The following is a 17,907-nucleotide window of genomic DNA, read 5'->3' as shown; positions in this document are numbered from 1 at the left end:
AGGGAGAGAATGATGGAGAGAAATTCAATTATAATTTGAAGATTTATTTTTATTAGTTTTATTTCATTTTAAGATTTTTTGTTGTTAAGATTTATCTTGATTGATAATTGTCTCCTAACTCGATAAAATCTTATGAATTTATATTGTTTCTTTATTAGTTGATTTTTATCATATTAAGGAGTCATATTAGGATTTCTAGATTATTATAAACATGATAGTCGTCATATGTGGAATCAAAAGTAGTGTAGAAGTAGGCTAGATTTGTCGTTTAAAAAAAAATTTATGAAAGAATTAGTGATTTTTTTAAGAACATAGATTGTTCTCGTTGTTATTTGCTACCATTAAGCTTGATAATTTCCAATCCATGTTTACTTTACATCATTTTCCATGACATGGAATTGCAATTTAACATAACGATTAGACAAAAACTAGTAATTGAGTGTCTACAAACATTACATGTAAAAAAAAATCTATAATGATCCTTATAAATGGTCTAAGACAAAATGTATCATAAATGGAATATCATACTATCCTTAAATATCGTCTCATGTTTCCAACTATTTTTAATTGTTGAGTTATGTCGAGTTTGTCGCAAGAGATGTGTAAAAGAAGCACTCGTAAACTTATTGAATGATGCATTGAAAGGAATATCATCATTTAGGCTCACATTTGTTTTGATTTTTGGATGGATAGACATGAAACATGCATGTTTGAATCTAAAAAATGTTTCCCCTCTCCTAAGGTTTAAGAATGAATGTTATTCTAAAAACTCATTGTTGGGTATGTTGTTTTAAAAAGTCATGTAAAATGACAAATACACGAGAAAACATACATAGATAATTAACACCATATGTTTATATCATTTGTGTTTGCTAATTTTGATTTTTTTCAACATAGATTACGAAGTTCTTTCGTAGAGTCCAAACGAGTCATAGAATATTAGTTTTGTAATCCATAAAATGTTAGCAACCAAACTTGTTACTTGTTTGCCTTATATCTCAATACTAGGTGTGACACCCGTATGTTATATGGGTTTGAAAAAAAAAATTAAATACTAAATTTTAAATAAAATTTTATTTAACTTTGAAATTTAAAATTTAAATTTAAAAGGAAACATATTAAATACTATATGAATACTAATACTAATATTATAATTTATTAGTTATTTTCAATTAAGACAATTATTAATTGAGGTGTAAATATGACGTGTTAATTAAAAAAATATAAAAAATAAAAAAATAACAAATGTAAAAAACAATTAATAAAAACACTAAAAAATGACATGTGTCCAAGTTAATGAGAGAGTGACATGTATCAAAATTATTTTTATTTATTAGGGAGGATAGATAATTAAATATTATTGAAAATTTTGGAAAAACTATTTAAATATTTAAACAATTAATTATTTAATTATTATAACTCTAAATAAAAAATCAAATAGCTATTTCTTTTTCAACCAATTTTATTATAATAAGACATCTATCACTTCATATCCACAATTATCTAAAACCATAAAATATAACATGTCATGTGCGACTCACGTGATCCCGAGAATTGACATTGGAGCCCTAACTTCGATTGTCTATCACGGCGATTCTGCTGCTGCTTGATTGTTTCACCGGCACACCAAGCACGGTGCTTGATTATTGATCCAACATCGTCGAATTCTCATTCTGTTCTTGGACATTCAGCCAAAATCAATTTCACAAGGCTCTCTCTATTGATCGTCTTTCCTTCTCCATCGGCAACAGCTTCAGGCTTCAGGTTTCTTTCCGCCTATAATTGATTTCCGACATATTTTCCCCAGACAATAAGTTAAATCCTAAGACTCTTCTGTACGGTGGTCGTCAGATCGAATTCTATATGCTTTTGTTCTTCATGTACTCCGGTGTTTGTAATTTATGTTGCTTTGATTCTGAAGAGTTTAAGACTGTTTACTGTGTAATCTGTGTATCTGGGTGATCTAAGTTGAATTCCGGTGTATGTGTTTGGTTTCAAACGCTTAATTTCTTGAAACCTAGGGTTTATTTTATGATTAATTTGCGTGGTCTAAATTTCACCAGAGTTAATTACATATTTAAACTCAGTATAATAATTCGTGAAGGCTACTGCTTCCTTTCCACATTTGGAGAATTAACCATGCTTGTTCTTCATTTCTTCTTATTTTTCAATTATCTTATATTCTTCTTTCTGATTAAACCTATGACCTAGTTTTTTGCAGTTTCTTTAGTTTGCACTATCCTGTATTCCTTTTAGGAGTTATACCATGCTCTTATTCTATTAGATGTGTGGTTAATGGTTATATACTTATATGTATTTGAAAGCTGTCAACCAGTGTGTTCATAAAGAATTGTTTCAATTTGGTGCTTAATTTTGCACTTTTTGTATGTTTAGTGGTTCAGGAGTTCTGCTAATGACCATAAGGGAACAAGATTCTAAACATTGATTTCACATAATCATATTGCTTAAAGAATTAGCAAAATACTGATGGGAGCAAAGAACTAAATCACAATGACTTCATCACCTTCACCATCAACAGAGAATCGGTGCTCTGATGTTGTCACAGATGCTGCAACTTTATCCAAAAACAAAGATCTTTCTTCCGAACACATGGAAGATGATGAAGAAGAGGACGAAGAAGGAGACATCGATTTCAACCCTTTTTTAAAAGAAGCTCCTTCTGTAGAAGCTTCTTCAAGCCTCAGCTCTGACATTGAAGAATTCAATGCTGATGTGGACAGTGGACAAAAGCATTCACCTGTTAAAAATGTTGAACACACTCAGGAGACAGTAACAAAAGCTGCTGAATCTTTATGTAACAAAGATAATGAACCAAACATCGCCACATCAGACTCCCAAAAACCAATTCTTGACAGTGATGATGAGGATGCCATCTGGAGGCGGACAAGAGCCCGTTACTCTCTTGTGGGGTCCACTCTTGATGAACTCGAAACCTTCCTTCAAGAAACAGACGATGAAGATGACCTTTATAACATTGATGATGAACAAGAATACAGAAAGTTTCTTGCAGCTGTTTTACAAGATGGAGATGCAAACTCAGGGGCATTACAGGAAACAGAAAATGTTGATGAAGATGAAGATGAAGACAACGATGCTGACTTTGAATTAGAACTTGAAGAGGCACTCGGGAGTGATCTTGATGAAAATTTACAAAGTGTGTCACAAGAACACGAAAGAAGACCTGAAACAAGACAAAAAAAACGTCAGAAAACCGATGTTCATAAGAAAAAGTTTTCAGGAGAAATGAATAACAGACCATTACGCCCCATTTTACCATATGCACCAATTTCTCCCTATATGTTTCAAAATATGACTTCAACTTCAAATGAGTACACTCACATGAGTGCATTCACGCCACATCAGATAGGCCAGTTGCATTGCTTAATATATGAACATGTTCAGCTACTTGTTCAAGTGTTTTCTCTTTCGGTTCTAGAACCTTCCAGACAACATATTGCTTCCCAAGTTCAGAGATTACTTTTGGAAATGGTTCATAAGCGTGATCAAGTAGTGGCCTCTCAAAAAGCACCCTATCCAGGTTGTTGTTTTAGCTCGCCTTACATTCATTCCACTGTAAATTTCAGCTTTCCATCCAACAGCTCTGAATCTGAGGAGGGTTCTTTCTTCTGGGTGCCTTTTGTTAGTGAGAATTTGTTATCTGTCATGGATGTGGCCCCACTTAGTTTAGTTGGAAGCTATATAGATGATTCTTCAATTGGTATGTCAAAAGTTACTTACTTTATGTTTCTCTATTTGGCTTGTAAGTTGTTATGCTAACACCATGGTTTGATATATTGACAGCTATTCAAGAGTATCAAAGAAGACAGATAGAAGTTACATATGATGCTACTACTGATAAGGAATGTTTGTTTCCTTTCAGTAATTTTCCTTCTTCAGCTGACTCAGATCCTAATACAGTGTCTCCTAGAGCTAATGACCGGAAATCAAAGAAGACAATTGCTGCTACAGCTGTTGAAAGGTCTAAGAAGCAATCGATTGCTTTAGTTCCAAAAGAAATTGCAAGATTAGCCCTTAGATTCTTTCCATTTTTCAATCCAGCCCTTTTTCCACATAAGCCACCCCCTGCATCTGTTGCAAATCGATTTCTTTTCACTGATGCTGAGGATGGGTAAGTTATTTTGTTATGGATTCCAGAATTTATTGTCTTCCATTCTTTCTGGATTTTTTTTAATTGTTTGATGTATGAAGGTTATTAGCTCGGGGGTTAATGGAGTATAATACAAACTGGGAGGAGATTCAGAAACACTTTCTACCCTGCAAAACTCCACATCAGGCAAGCTTCTAATTTTCTTAATTTCTTTTTCCTTCTTCTTTCATTCAAATCCATAATTTAGAGATGATATGTAATTATGTATTTTCAAATTATGATGTTATAAGGTTTTCAACATTTATTATTACAGATCTTTGTGAGACAAAAAAACCGCGCATGTTCTAGAGCACCAGAGAATCCAATAAAGGTATATCTATATTTATATAAATTTGTTATTAATAATACCATTTTCATAACTTTAAGTATTAAAATAATAACCAATTATCAAAATTTGCAGGCAGTTCGGCGTTGGAAAACTTCTCCTTTGACTCCTCAAGAGAAAGCTCGAATAGAGGAGGTATAAATATAATTTTATTTCTTGATATTATTATTTAATAATGCCAAAATACTAAAAGTTATTGTGTTGTTTCAGGGATTAAAGGTTTATAAACTTGATTGGATGGCTGTATGGAAATACATGGTCCCATACAGAGACCCCACATTGCTTGCTCGCCAATATCGGACAGCTGTCGGAAACCAAAAGTCATATAAAGGAGATGAACTTTCAAAGCTAAAAAGACGATCATATGAATCAAACAGAAGAAGGTCTAAACTTCAAGGGTCAACTGTTTCTGGTCAAAATAGAGAAGGATGGTCAACCGAAGACGATGCTACTCCTGGATTTTGTAGTACTGATAATGCCCCTGGAGAAATCAACAGTGGGGACGATGCTGGAAATAATGAAGAAGAAGAAGAAGCAGCTTATGTCCATGAAGCATTTTTATCCGATTGGAGGCCAGAAAACCAACCTGCCACATCATCATTTACACAAGATAGATTATTACCAAACTACCCCCCAAGGGTAGTAAATCATCATCACCAAAACCCAATCCCTACTGCTAATAAATTTTCAAGGCCTGAAGCTCATTTACAATCTTATCAATCCCGTAGATCTCGTTGTTCTCGTGTAGTCAAACTCGCTCCTGATTTGCCACCTGTCAATCTTCCACCTACTGTTCGTATAATGTCACAATCAGCTTTCACAAAATACAATGAAGCATCTTCTAAATCTGTAACAATGTCTGTAACCCCGTTGACTCGTCCAAGACCAGGTCAACCAGATGAGGAAAACACCGGAAAGGGCGATTCCGATCTCCAAATGCATCCGTTATTGTTCCAGGATAACGAAGACGGGAGTTTACCATATTACCCTTTGAATCCCAGTGTTGGCTCTTCTAGCTCATTTGATTTCTTCCCGAATAATCTTAACCTCTTTCGTTATTCTCATCAAGAAAAACATACGTTGAATTTCTTCAACAACTCTTTGAAATCCAAGGAGATAAGTTCATCCGGTGTCGAGTTCCATCCGCTTCTACAAAGAACAGACGACGGAAACCGTGATTCCGGCGTTACGGTTGTGAATCCGCCTGCGGAATCATCAACACCACATCGGAAAGTACCTCGGAGTCCTAACGAACTGGATTTGGATATTCGGTTGAGTTCTAGCGCCCGGAATCGTGATTCCGGAACCACCGAAACACAGGATACGGGTTTGCCGGAGGAGAATGGAAATGATCATGATTCCGGAGTTGGAAATAATGAAATTGTGATGGAACAGGAGGAGTTGAGTGATTCCGAGGAGGAGGAAACGGCGGAAAGTGTGGAGTTTGAGTGTGAGGAAATGACAGATAGTGAAGGTGAAGGTGGATCTGATTCCGATCATGCTCTTCAAAATGAGGTAATATTACTCAAATCTTTAACTTTTTTTTTTTTTAATAAACTGTATTCTGTCAATGAGAGTTCTTCTAACTTGATGATTTTGATTGTAAATGCATAGGAGTTGCAAGATGATGTTTTGGTGAAGGCTATAGACGAAGTAGAAAGGTGTAAATCTGACGTGGCAATGGGGTTGAGTTTAAACCCTAGACTCCCGTTGACCAGAAAGTCAAGAAGTTCAAAGAACACAACAACACTGCCAGTGCCAACGCCAACGCCACCTCAGATCAAGAAACCAAGAAAACGGGCACAAAAAATGGACCCCAGGTGACTTAAGGTATAAAATACACAAGTACTAACATTTTTATAAGCACAAATGTAAAAATTAATGATTGTAAATATGGATGGATTTAAATGTCGAAATTAAAAGGGTAGTAAGTATTTCATAGTTGGAACTTTTTGATTTGAAAATTTGAAGAGCTCTGTTTTTTAAAAGTTGTAAGGGCTTTTTGAGTTGGATCCTAAGGTTTGAAAAGTAGATAGTTTTATCTATAAGGCTTCACTCATGAAGCTTCCACATATACCTTTTTGTTAACCATAAAAGGGTTACTTCTAAGCACTACAAACTTCGAATGCTTTGCACTTGAACTTGAAATACATGACATTTAAAAATAAAGTAAGTAATACAATATTGTTTTGTGAGTTAAATGAGTTTTAGACACAATAAACTATTGAAATCATGTGACAAAAACTTTTACATATCATAATTTATGCAAGATGTAATGTATGCAATGCATGATCATGTTTCGATATAAATTTTGGCGACCCATCCCACATCATTGTATAGTATGTCCTTTGATCTATCTATTATGTACCAAATCGTTGATCCTTATACATAGGACTTGGTCACCAATAGTGACACTCCATACTCCTGACCTATCATAGCATCATAATAGTGTGACATCTACTTCCCGAAAGAAGGTACTTGATAAGCTTTAGCTACTACAGAATTCACATTCAATAAATGCATGCTCATCACCATGTTAATCAATCATATTCAAGTGCCATGCCTACGTATATGCTTGAACATAAACTTTAAATAACTTGAAGAATATTAAAAACCTTTGCATAATATCAAGACAAATTAAGTTTTAAAATTATTAAATAAGAAATCTTATACAAGGAGCATGCGATCGACACAAATCAATTTTCCAAAGTACAATGCTAATATGAGAAAAAACCCTTCAAAACATGACTAATGCTTTGGGAAACATGGTAGTGTAAGTGTCCAGAAGTCAGCTTCAACAAAAATAAGCATCAGAAATCTTCGATAGCAAAACACAACCGTGGTATGAGAAACACAGTAGTGTAACTTGAATTTTTTGTGTTTCGTTCTTCAAATCTTCATTCCAAGATGCTTCCATCCAACTTCCAACTTCCTTCGGTATATTTTAGTTCTAGTGAAGCTCCAAACCTCCATTTTGAATCCATAAGCCTCTGTGATCACGTTCCACACAATATATATAAAACGAGCAGTACGAGCCTTATGATCATGTTCCACACAATCTATCAAACGAGCAGTACGAGGCGTTCTATGACTTTACACATGTTGTCCATTTAACACTTAAAAATGGCAAAGAAAATATGTAGATAACGCTATGCAAAATAGAAACAAAACAAACAAAAAGGATGTATAAAATGCATCTAATAACCATCTTCCTATTTCCTATGAGCTTATGAAGGCCATTCTGATGTACCACAAAGATACCATGAAGTATGCAAATGTTACTTGAAAACTTATATTTGAAGAGAAAAATACTAGAAAGTAGCATTTATACTTTGTCAAAAGGAACAATTTTGATATACAGGAACAACAAGAAGAAAAATTCATAGAAGAATATGATATGATGGAATTATGAAAAGTCTGTGCATGTCAAGTGAAATTACCCGGGTGGAGCAGATTCGGCAAAAAAACTCTGGTACAACTAATAATGTCTCCATTGTTATTGACGACGATGATTTCCTTTGAGAGTCGACATCCTTATGGTATCCCCATTACCATGAAAATGATGTATTTTTGTTAGCAGGTTCATGAATTATGACATTTGTAACACCCGCAGATTCGGGTCAGTCAATTTAGAGATAATAAACGTTAAAAATGATTTTTTGATAGAAAATTATTTACGAAAAATGATCTTAACAAAAGTTATAGTATATGTAACAAGGATTCCGTACATATAAAAAACGTTGAAATCCGACTTCGTATGAAGAAATTATGCTTCTTCAAAGTTTTACGATTAAACCAGCACGACTCTATGTATCGTAAAAAGTGAATTTTTAATAAAATTACTTTTAGCCTAAGTGGTCTAAATGAAAGTTATAATATTCGTTAAATCGAGAACGTGCATATAAAGGACGTCCGAATGTAACTTCAGTAGAGAAAGTTATGATTTTTTGAAGTTTTAACGTAGCATTATACAACTCAGAAATCGAATTTTAGATCGGTAGATTTTCAGCCGAAACAATCTAAACGAGAATTGAAGATCTCTTTAATAGAAATTCAACGATATAAAGACAGTCGAATACAGATGTCAGATGACAAAATTATGAATTTTTAACGGATTTTAACCGTCTAAGACTGTTAAAATATAACTTTAAAAATAAATTCAAAATTAGCCAACAGAGTCTAAACGAAAGTTGTAGATCTCATCGATAGATACTCTTGGATATAAAGAACGTCGAATAGATACTCTTGGATATAAAGAACGTCGAAAACGAAGTTCGTATGCAAAAATTATGAGTTTTACAAGATAATTAATTTTCGAATTAACGAGGGAGCGACACGTGTCGCAATCTAGCACACATCGTTCTCCCCACTACTTGCCATTAGATGGTGACACATGGCCCCCGTTACACCCAACGTAATTAGAGTCCGCCCAATATACTGGGCCTCTTGGCAGCCTATCAATAGAACACAAAATTTCACCTATTTCTCCACATCTTACCATTCCAATCTCTCCTAAACCCCCAAGGTCCTAGGCCTTGTTTTAGCACTTTGCACTTTGCAAGGGTTACAACCAAGCTTCGGAGCGTCAGAAATCCTCGAGAAATAGAGCTTTTGGTTTAGAAGTTCCACCCGCGCAAAATCTGGTTTTTTCCACTAAACAAATGTTACAAATTGTTCAAAAGAAGATGAGGTGATCAGGCGATCCAAACTAGAGCTTGCCTTCAACCAGCGGAAGAGGAAGAGACGTTGGGGATGTTGGTTGAAATAGCAGCGTCAACACTTGACTTCCACAGGGAGGGCATAACGGTGGTGGGACTTGGGAGGGAGGGCATCGTCTCGACATGACAAACAGAAAAGCAACGCCGGCATTTGGAGAATTGAAGCTGCCAAAGTGGAGAGAAAGATAAAGCGTGACATGGATAGCCCGAAAGTTTTAAGCTTCTTTTAAATAATTTACATAAATAGTCCTTGAGATTATAAATAATGTCAATATAAAAATATAAAATAAAAGTAGTGGTATAATCATCATTTAACATTTAACATGCATTTAATGGACCATTGTCATTGACTAAAAATAAATATTATGAGCAATTCCGAAAACCACATGTACCAAATGTGTAATTTACTCTTTCTTTTGTTATACTGTTTGTCGGGGATTTGTAGGAGATTTCGTCTTCGATTACACCAAAAGTACTTATTTGGTAATCAAGGAAGCAGAAGGTCTAGCAGTACTAGCGATTGCCCCCACGTTGATCTTTTCGAAATCATCTACAGCAATCAATCTGGTAAGTTTGTCGGATTTTCGCGTGGTTGATTACTTAAATATGTAGGGTTTAATGGTTTACATTCATGTCATTCGGTACTCGTTTACAGAGTATTGATTTTTCTGCTTTTTTTATTGAGTAATCAGAGTTCAAATGTTCCCTGTAGTAGCTCACAATACAAATTCACGCATTGATTTTTCTGTTTTTGTTATTGAGTAATGATCAGTTTTGACATGTGGTAGGTTATCGGTTTCTGCATTCTTAATTATGCTTTAAGTATCATTTGATTTTTGTTTTCAAGATTCCTACTGTTAAAATGCGTTTTCTTTAGATCAGCTTTCCTAACGAGATCTGGATTATTTATTCTTGTTTTGAACGCAGGTGTCGTAATGGTTAAGACAAGGAGTATGACTAGAAACCAGAGTCATGATAACGATAATGCATCTAGCAGCAGGAGCAGAAGCAGGAAGAGGAAGAATAGTTGTGGTGGGGTAGCCTCAGCCTGGTCGTGGTCAGATGTTACCCATGACGTGCTTTATTCAGTTATGATGCGACTAGCGGGAGTTGTTGAATTTCTTTCATTTAGCGGAGTTTGCAAATCATGGAGGTCACTCGCACTCTCTAACAGGAAGATGTTTATGGCATCCAAACCACCGATGCTAATGTTTATATCTCCTTGTGGTAATAACAAAACCTGCCTCCTGCAGGACTTTGAAGGAAGAAAGTTCAAAACCATGATTCCCCAATTGGGTGGCAGGGAGTGTCTTGGATTAAGCTGTGGTTACCTGATTTTGTTCGGGGAGAAAACCCGTGACTTGGCTTGTGAATCCTATCACACGTCATGAACTTCATTTCCCTAATGTCCCCACCATTAAGATTGACAAAGAAATCACGATCAGGATCAGGGCTGTCCTTGTCTTTTCACCTTCACTAAATAGCTGGGTATTTGTCATGACAAGTAGAGCGACATATGAAATATGGTTTTCTATAGCAGAAGAAGGTAAAAGGTAAAGGTAAAGGAGGAGCATGGAGTCGTGTTTCCTCGAGTTTCCGCATCATTGATATACACGCTTTCAAGGGGAAGATATATACCCTAAATTACTCTAGTGATTCATGGCTACGGAGAAATGTATGTGAATTGCGACTCCATCCACCGGTGCCTAAATTAACATTACTCGATACACATTTTGTGGGTTCAACTTCCTGCGTTTTTAATTTTGTAAGTTCAGACGAAAACCTTTATGTGATGCAATGTGTGTCGAGATATGCATACATGGTTCACAAACCTGTAGGATCTCAACTGAATTGTGTTTGGGCGCCTTGTGAAAAGACAAGACAAGAATATGCATTGTTTCATAGCGGCTTGAAGTTTAGTGTTGCTGTAAAACCAGAGTCATGGCCATCATCATCATCATTCTTTGATGCTAACAGGCGTGGAGACAGATTCTATAGTGCAAAAGGGTGGTACTTCCCCCATGCTTGTTTGAATGTAAACTACTATACATAATCACATACTCTCATAGATGAGAGTCATGTTGGACTTGTTATTTATTTATTTTTTGTTTTCATATCGATCCTTGAACCAATTTTAGCTAATTAACCACCCTTGAACATGCATGATTATTAATTAATTATGTGTATCTACCTACCTGCCTACATAGTCTGAATCTGTGACTGTGATCCTGTAATTATTTAGTAGCTCCTCTTAACATCCTATAGCACCTTGTACGTCTTGCTAAGTGGCCTTTGACATATACCTACTGATTAAACTCACACTCAACATGATAGGCTTGCTCTTGTGACCTAATTGAGGTACCTTAACGTTCCACCGCATGCACATGTTAATTTGTTTGTAATTAATGAGTACCTTAATTAATATCCTATAGCATCCTCTAAGTCTTGCTAAGTGGCCTTCATGCTGTAATTATGTCATGAACATTTTTTTCCCTGTTTCAGATAATAATTGGTGAGTTGTTCTGAAAATAAATTTAACATTACAATTGGTTAATCACAAAATACTTACGCTTTCGGCATCTCTAACTGCATTAATTTGGGATAAACATAATGAAGTTTTTAATATCCCGAGTATATATATATATATATATATATATATATATATATATATATATATATATATATATATATATATATAAAGTTTCATATTTTTATAAATATTTTAAATATTGTACATTTGTAGTGGCCCAAACTCAAAAAGTAAAAGTAAAATTCAAACTTTCAAAGTGACTTAATTTTTACTTCTCCTCATTACGTATCTCATTTGCTTCCCAACTTTAACTCTTTTTATTTTGCTTTCTAAAGTTATAACTACATCCGTCCCATATTTATTGTCCAATTTTGACTTTCAAAGTCTTTATTCTTCAAATTTGACCTTAAATATTTTTGTTTTTGATATATAACACTTAATGCAAAATGTATGAATAAATTGTGTTTTAAATATCTTTTCATTGTTATGAGTTTTATCAATTAATTTATTACACATATAAAAATGTTTAAGGTCAAAGTTGAAAAATAAAAACTTTCAAAGTCAAAAATGGACAATAAATATGGGACGGAGAGAATATACTTTTTTTGCTTTCCACCTCCCAACTCCAGCATTTCATTGTTTCATTTTTTTCCACCATGACTCTTACTTTTCAACCTTTAAAATGTTTCAATTCGACATGACGCAACATATTTATAAGGTTTAAACCATAACCCGAAACCCGACACGAAATCGACACGAAAATAAACGGGTTGACACGACACGACACGATAATTAAACGGGTCGGGTTAGGGTCAAGCACTCTCAACCCGTTTAATGTCTTGACACGACACGAACCCGACACGACACGACACGTTTGCCAGGTATATATATATATAGGTTTATTTGAGACCACCTATATTTTGTGAGACATGAGAACCAAATCTTAGTCTTTGATTAAATTTGATCTTGTGGCTCATAAAAAAAGGGATTAACACTAATTAATCTAACTGATTGGTTAATAAGCTGTAGATTAGTCACTAGGTTAAATTTAAGATGATCAGATATCAAGTTAGCTTAATTTTCACGTCATCAGGAAATCATCTCATGTGTTCCGGTTTTTTTACCAGTTTATTCGATGAATCAACATTTCTTGTTCTTCAATTAAATTTGATCGATATTCTATCTCCAATCTTATATTCTTTCAACCGATAATCGATTTGATTTGGACATTGATCGGATGATGCTAAATCATAGCTTTTAAATTCGCGATTTTTGTGTTTTTCGAGTTCATGTTCTTGATTCTTTTACATCTGCAATTGTTAATCTGTGTGATTGATGTTTATGTTCATGTATCGACAATAGCAATTCAGTAGAAGATTTTGATCAATTTTAAACTCTGTGATCATCGATTTCGGTAGAGGTTCAAGTGTTCAACGATTTCTGCTAATCTTCGTCTTCAACAATTGTTTATGATCTTTCAAGCTGTGAATTTTACTCAACATCATGAAATCTTCAATTGATCAAGGTTTGAGCTTTCATCGATTTCACTGTTACTTGCATATAACATATTCAATTTTCAACCTAGTTCTTGAATTGAATCATCAAGCTAATTATCGATTTCTCCAATTTTATATTTGTATGATTTGTGATTTCAGCAATCAAACATCATTTGTTGTTGAATTTGTTTGACCTAGAAAACAATTTAATCTATAATATGTTATTTGACAATGCATCATTTATTTCATTGTTTGATTTTTAACTTTCATTCAATCATTATGTTTTTCAGCAATATGTCATCTGTTTTCTTTTGATTAACATCATCTATTTGCTTTTCATTAACATCATCTTAGTGATAAGTTCATGAGACTGCATGTTATTCTTATAGAATATTGTACATACATTTATATATCAATAATGATAACAATTATGGATGATTTGGATATGCATGACATCGAAAACAATCATCTCGATGAAGAAAATCATCAGTTCGTTTCTAATGATTTAGATATTCCTTATAACGAGGAAAATCAATTGGAAACCCAAGGTAATTTTGTTAAATTTTACTTTATATCATGATTTGATCAATTGATCAAGGTTTGAGTTTTCATTGCTTTCATTGTTAGTTGCATATAACATATTCAATTTTTAACCTAGTATCAGTTATGGATGATTTAGATATGAATGACATCGGAAATGATCATTACAATGAAGAAAATCATCAATTTAGTTCTGGTGATTCAGAGATTCTGCTTAATGATGAAAATCAATCGAAAATCCAAGGTAATTCTGTTACTGATCTCTTTAAGTCTTTAGTTGATACTTTTGGAAAACGGGTGTTATAGTATATGGTGTACAAAAAATGAACTAAATATAAACAGAAAAACAGTTCATTACCCTCCTAAATCATTTTCCCTTAGTTTAATGACATTGGTCTATTAAATATGTTATATCGGCTTTTATAGTTAAATTACATCAATATGGTATCAACAATTTTTTAAGTGGTCTCCATTGCCTTATCATTCTGTAACAAATATCATAACTATGATTATTGTTAATTATGATTATTATCATAACAAATATCATAACTATGATTATTATTAATTACCCGATAATAAATTTACATAAAATTATAAAGGCTAAAAGATCTTTTATTGAGTTTTTTCGAATTAAACTTTAAGTTCACTTTTTTCCTTGTAAAAAACCTTGTATTTTTTAATTTTTCCCAAAAAAAGATCTTAAATTTTTATTTTATCTTTATGAAAAAACTCACTCGTTTTATTTTTTTCGAAAGAAAAACCTTCAACTTTTATTTTTTTCGAAAAATCCCTATATGACAAGACCGGCCAAATAAAAAATGAAAAAAAATAAAAGGTCTTTTCCAGTGGCGGATGCAGACTGTTTTAGTAGGGGTGTCTCTCGTATTTTAAGCTGGTACACCTAATTGAAAAAAAAAATTTACACTACGTGCCGGAAATTAAGCTATGGCCGGGGACCCCCAATGCTCCACTAAGGTCCGCCACTGCTCTTTTCAAGGAAAACATAAAATTGAGGTTTAATCAGATATAAATGTGTGTTTGGTTTGGAACTTTTGAAAACTTTTAACTTTTAATTTTAACAAAAACTTGAGAAGAAATTTCGTTCGGTCATAAGAGTTTTTAACTTTTATTTTTAACAAAATGTTCATTATCCAAAAGCTTTCAAGTAGTGTTTAAGATTTTTTGTTTTTATCTAATTTTATACCTTTAAAAATTAATTATTTTTGTCTAAAATTTCTATTCAAATAAAACCCACAATTTCTATTTTTCCTGCTTTCAGATTTCTATCTACTGACCAAAAACAAGCACTCACACATAGCTAGGAATAGGAGGTTCATTTAATATTTTCTTATATTAACCCTAATTTAAATTAAATTTTTTTTTATGTGAAGTGATTTGTACACAACAGTTTTTTGAAATACTAAACAATTCATGCATTATATAGTTATACAATATAACATTTTAAAACACAAATTATTGTGTAAAAAGAAAAATTGTTATATACAGATCAAGTTTTTTATACGTTATGAGAACCGGTGATTCAAGTTCAAGGGCCAATAAACCCCAATCAAGTTCATGGGCCAATAAACCAAAAACTTACTATTGGTATTCAAAATCAGTTTGAAATAGAATAGACAATCGTTGATTTTCTTTAAACAAAAAACTTACTATTTATTTTGTTTTTTTTATTGCGAAGGATTCAAAAAGTCTGGGGAGAAGTTACACCTTCGACAAGGGGTTTTGCCCCTAAAACCCTATTGCTATGTCTTCGAAGCTTTGATCATCTCTTTCTTTCATCAATTCCCAAACTTGATGCTTTTACAACGCACCTTCTTCCCCATTAATCCGAACCTGATTTGGGCTTTCTCGGTTCTATGTTTCTGAAGTTCCTACGAAGTAATCTTTCTGCACGAAGCGTTCACTTTGGTAAGCATTTCAACCTCCCAAACCCCGAAGATATTGCTTTTAATTCAATTTGTGTGAATTTAAGGCAAAGAAAATGGAAATTCCTAGACCAAATATTGTCTTCAGATCTCACAAACTCATTAGTAAATCGTGTGGTTTCAGAATTTCGAATGTCACCAGAGCTAGTTTTAGGGTTTTACAAACGGGTTGGACTGCAAACGAGCTTTTCACCATCACTGGAATCTGTTTGTATCTTGATACATGTTATGATTAGGTCCAGAAGATACGATGATGCGTTAGTTTTTATGAATAACTTGCTGCAAACAATGGGTTATTCTCATTTAGATGTTCTGGAAGGCTTATGGGACAGTTACAATCCCGATATTTCATGCCCTCATGTGTTTGATACATTAATTAGGGCTTGTACTTCGTTTGGTGACATGAATTCTGCACATGAAGTGATTATAAACTTGAGAATGGAAAAGGGCTTTCATGTTTCAGTTCATGCTTGGAACAACTTCCTGAATCATCTTATAAAGTCCAATGAGCTAAATTCTTTTTGGAAAAATTATACCGAAATGATTTCATATGGTTATACAGAGAACATTTATACATATAATTTGGTTATATATGCCCTTTGTAAAGAAATGCGATTATATGAAGCGATTAGTATATTCTACCGAATGTTAAAAGTAGGAATACATCCAAATGTGGTTACTTTCAATATGATTATCAATGGTGCGTGTAAAACAGGTGATATTGAATTGGGGTTAAAGTTGTATAGGAAGATGGGAATCATGTCAATGGAGTACATTAACCCTAATTCCATTACTTATAATTGTCTCATCAACGGGTATAGCAAGTTAGGAAATATGAAATCCGCAGAAAGCCTTAAGGATGAAATGACGAAAATGGGCATCAAACCGAATTTAATTACATATGCAACTTTAGTCAACGGGTATTTGAGAAAAGGGTGTAAGAAAGACGCGTTTAGGTTATGTTCTCATATGGTAGATAAAGGCATAGCTCCAAATAACGTTGTTTACAATTCAATCATTCATTGGCTTTTCTTTGAAGGTGACACCACAACAGCTTCAGTTTTCTTATCATACATGATAAAAACCAACATCTTATTCGATAAATTCACTAATTCTATATTAGTTACCGGATTATCAAGAAACAGGTACTTAAATGAAGCTCTGGATTACCATAAATGGCTTGTGCGAAAGAATCTTGTTGATAAAGATCTTTTCTTGGAAAACACCCTTGTTCATTATCTTCTTAGAAGTGGGAATGAATCAACATTGAAGGTAAAACAAGTTCTTGATGATATGATTGCTCGTGGACTTTCTTTAGATAGTGTCACTTATGGCTCTATGATTGATGGATTTAGCAAACAAGGGAGCATATCAAATGCAATTAGGGTTTATGATGATATGATAAAAGAGGGCAAGAAACCAAATTTAGTGATCTATAATTCAATCGTGGATGGTTTGTGCAAGAATCTTTCGGTGGGTTTAGCCAAGATTATGGTGGATGAGTTAAAGAAACTCGGGTTATTTGATGTCGTGACTTTAAATAGTTTGTTAAACGGTTTTTGTGCGAATTGGAATATTAATGAGGCGTTGAATTTGTTTTTTCAAATGCAAGAAGGGAATTTAGCGAATGAAGTGACATATAATATACTTGTGAACTTTTTTTGCAAAATTGGATCGATTCAAGAAGGGAAGGAAATTATGGAGATGATGGTGGCTAATGAGGTTGCTCCAAATTCTATAACTTATACAATTCTTGTTACAAATGCTTTTAAAAAGAGTAAAGTAGGTTGCTATTCTAGGGAGGAAGTGATTGAATTGCATGATGATTTGATGGTCAAAGGGGTAAAACCGGATGGTCAAACGTATGATGCGATTGTTGGTAAGTTGATTGGTGAGGAAAGTTTTGAGATTTCATAGGTGTTGATGATGGATGTATTAATGTAACATTGTAATGTGTATATATGATTAAAATGTACAAAATGGTAATTTTAGTTTGTTTTTTGTTGAAGTTTTTTCTTTATTGTGTATGGAATTATGATTCATTTTTCACTCTGTTATTTGAGCTACCTATTTGGGATTTGTTTTTTTGCTAAGATATAAATGCAAGAAGCAACAACTTACTTTTGTTTATATGTTTGTTATGACATTCTATTTTTGAATGTGCAT

General features: G+C 33.6%; 2 protein-coding genes across 3 annotated transcripts; both read left to right on the top strand.

Annotated features, from left to right (window-relative positions):
* The first annotated feature begins 1,518 nt into the window (after positions 1–1,518).
* On the top strand, positions 1,519–6,502 carry DUO3 (Homeodomain-like superfamily protein). Its single transcript, XM_079008753.1, has 8 exons — positions 1,519–1,764; positions 2,395–3,739; positions 3,823–4,150; positions 4,231–4,315; positions 4,443–4,499; positions 4,590–4,649; positions 4,725–6,029; positions 6,129–6,502. The coding sequence occupies exons 2-8, from the start codon at positions 2,512–2,514 to the stop codon at positions 6,336–6,338; spliced, it is 3,273 nt and encodes a 1,090-aa protein (XP_078864879.1). The 5' UTR covers positions 1,519–1,764; positions 2,395–2,511; the 3' UTR covers positions 6,339–6,502.
* Positions 6,503–15,500: 8,998 nt separating this feature from the next.
* On the top strand, positions 15,501–17,749 carry LOC145063496 (Pentatricopeptide repeat (PPR) superfamily protein). 2 transcript variants are annotated; one of them, XM_079011089.1, is made up of 2 exons: positions 15,501–15,724; positions 15,866–17,749. In XM_079011089.1, exons 1-2 carry the CDS (start codon positions 15,673–15,675, stop codon positions 17,656–17,658), a joined length of 1,845 nt encoding a protein of 614 aa, XP_078867215.1. In that variant the 5' UTR covers positions 15,501–15,672; the 3' UTR covers positions 17,659–17,749. The 2 variants fall into 2 exon arrangements, with proteins under 2 accessions (XP_078867215.1, XP_078867214.1); XM_079011088.1 differs by having other exon boundaries at positions 15,501–17,749.
* The last annotated feature ends 158 nt before the right edge of the window (positions 17,750–17,907 follow it).

This window comes from Lactuca serriola, chromosome 7, assembly GCF_051521515.1.
Source record: "Lactuca serriola cultivar US96UC23 chromosome 7, Lser_US96UC23_V15, whole genome shotgun sequence".
Lineage (NCBI taxonomy): Eukaryota > Viridiplantae > Streptophyta > Magnoliopsida > Asterales > Asteraceae > Lactuca > Lactuca serriola.
Note: the sequence above shows the minus strand (reverse complement) of the source record. Positions and strands in the feature narration are given on the sequence as shown.

Excerpts from the sequence above, each read along its gene's own strand:
- DUO3 (XM_079008753.1), top strand. The coding sequence starts at position 2,512 with ATGACTTCATCACCTTCACCATCAACAGAGAATCGGTGCTCTGATGTT. Across the intron at positions 4,650-4,724 it reads AGAAAGCTCGAATAGAGGAG|GGATTAAAGGTTTATAAACT; the intron begins GTATAAATATAA and ends GTGTTGTTTCAG. Across the intron at positions 6,030-6,128 it reads ATCATGCTCTTCAAAATGAG|GAGTTGCAAGATGATGTTTT; the intron begins GTAATATTACTC and ends GTAAATGCATAG.
- LOC145063496 (XM_079011088.1), top strand. The coding sequence starts at position 15,673 with ATGTTTCTGAAGTTCCTACGAAGTAATCTTTCTGCACGAAGCGTTCAC.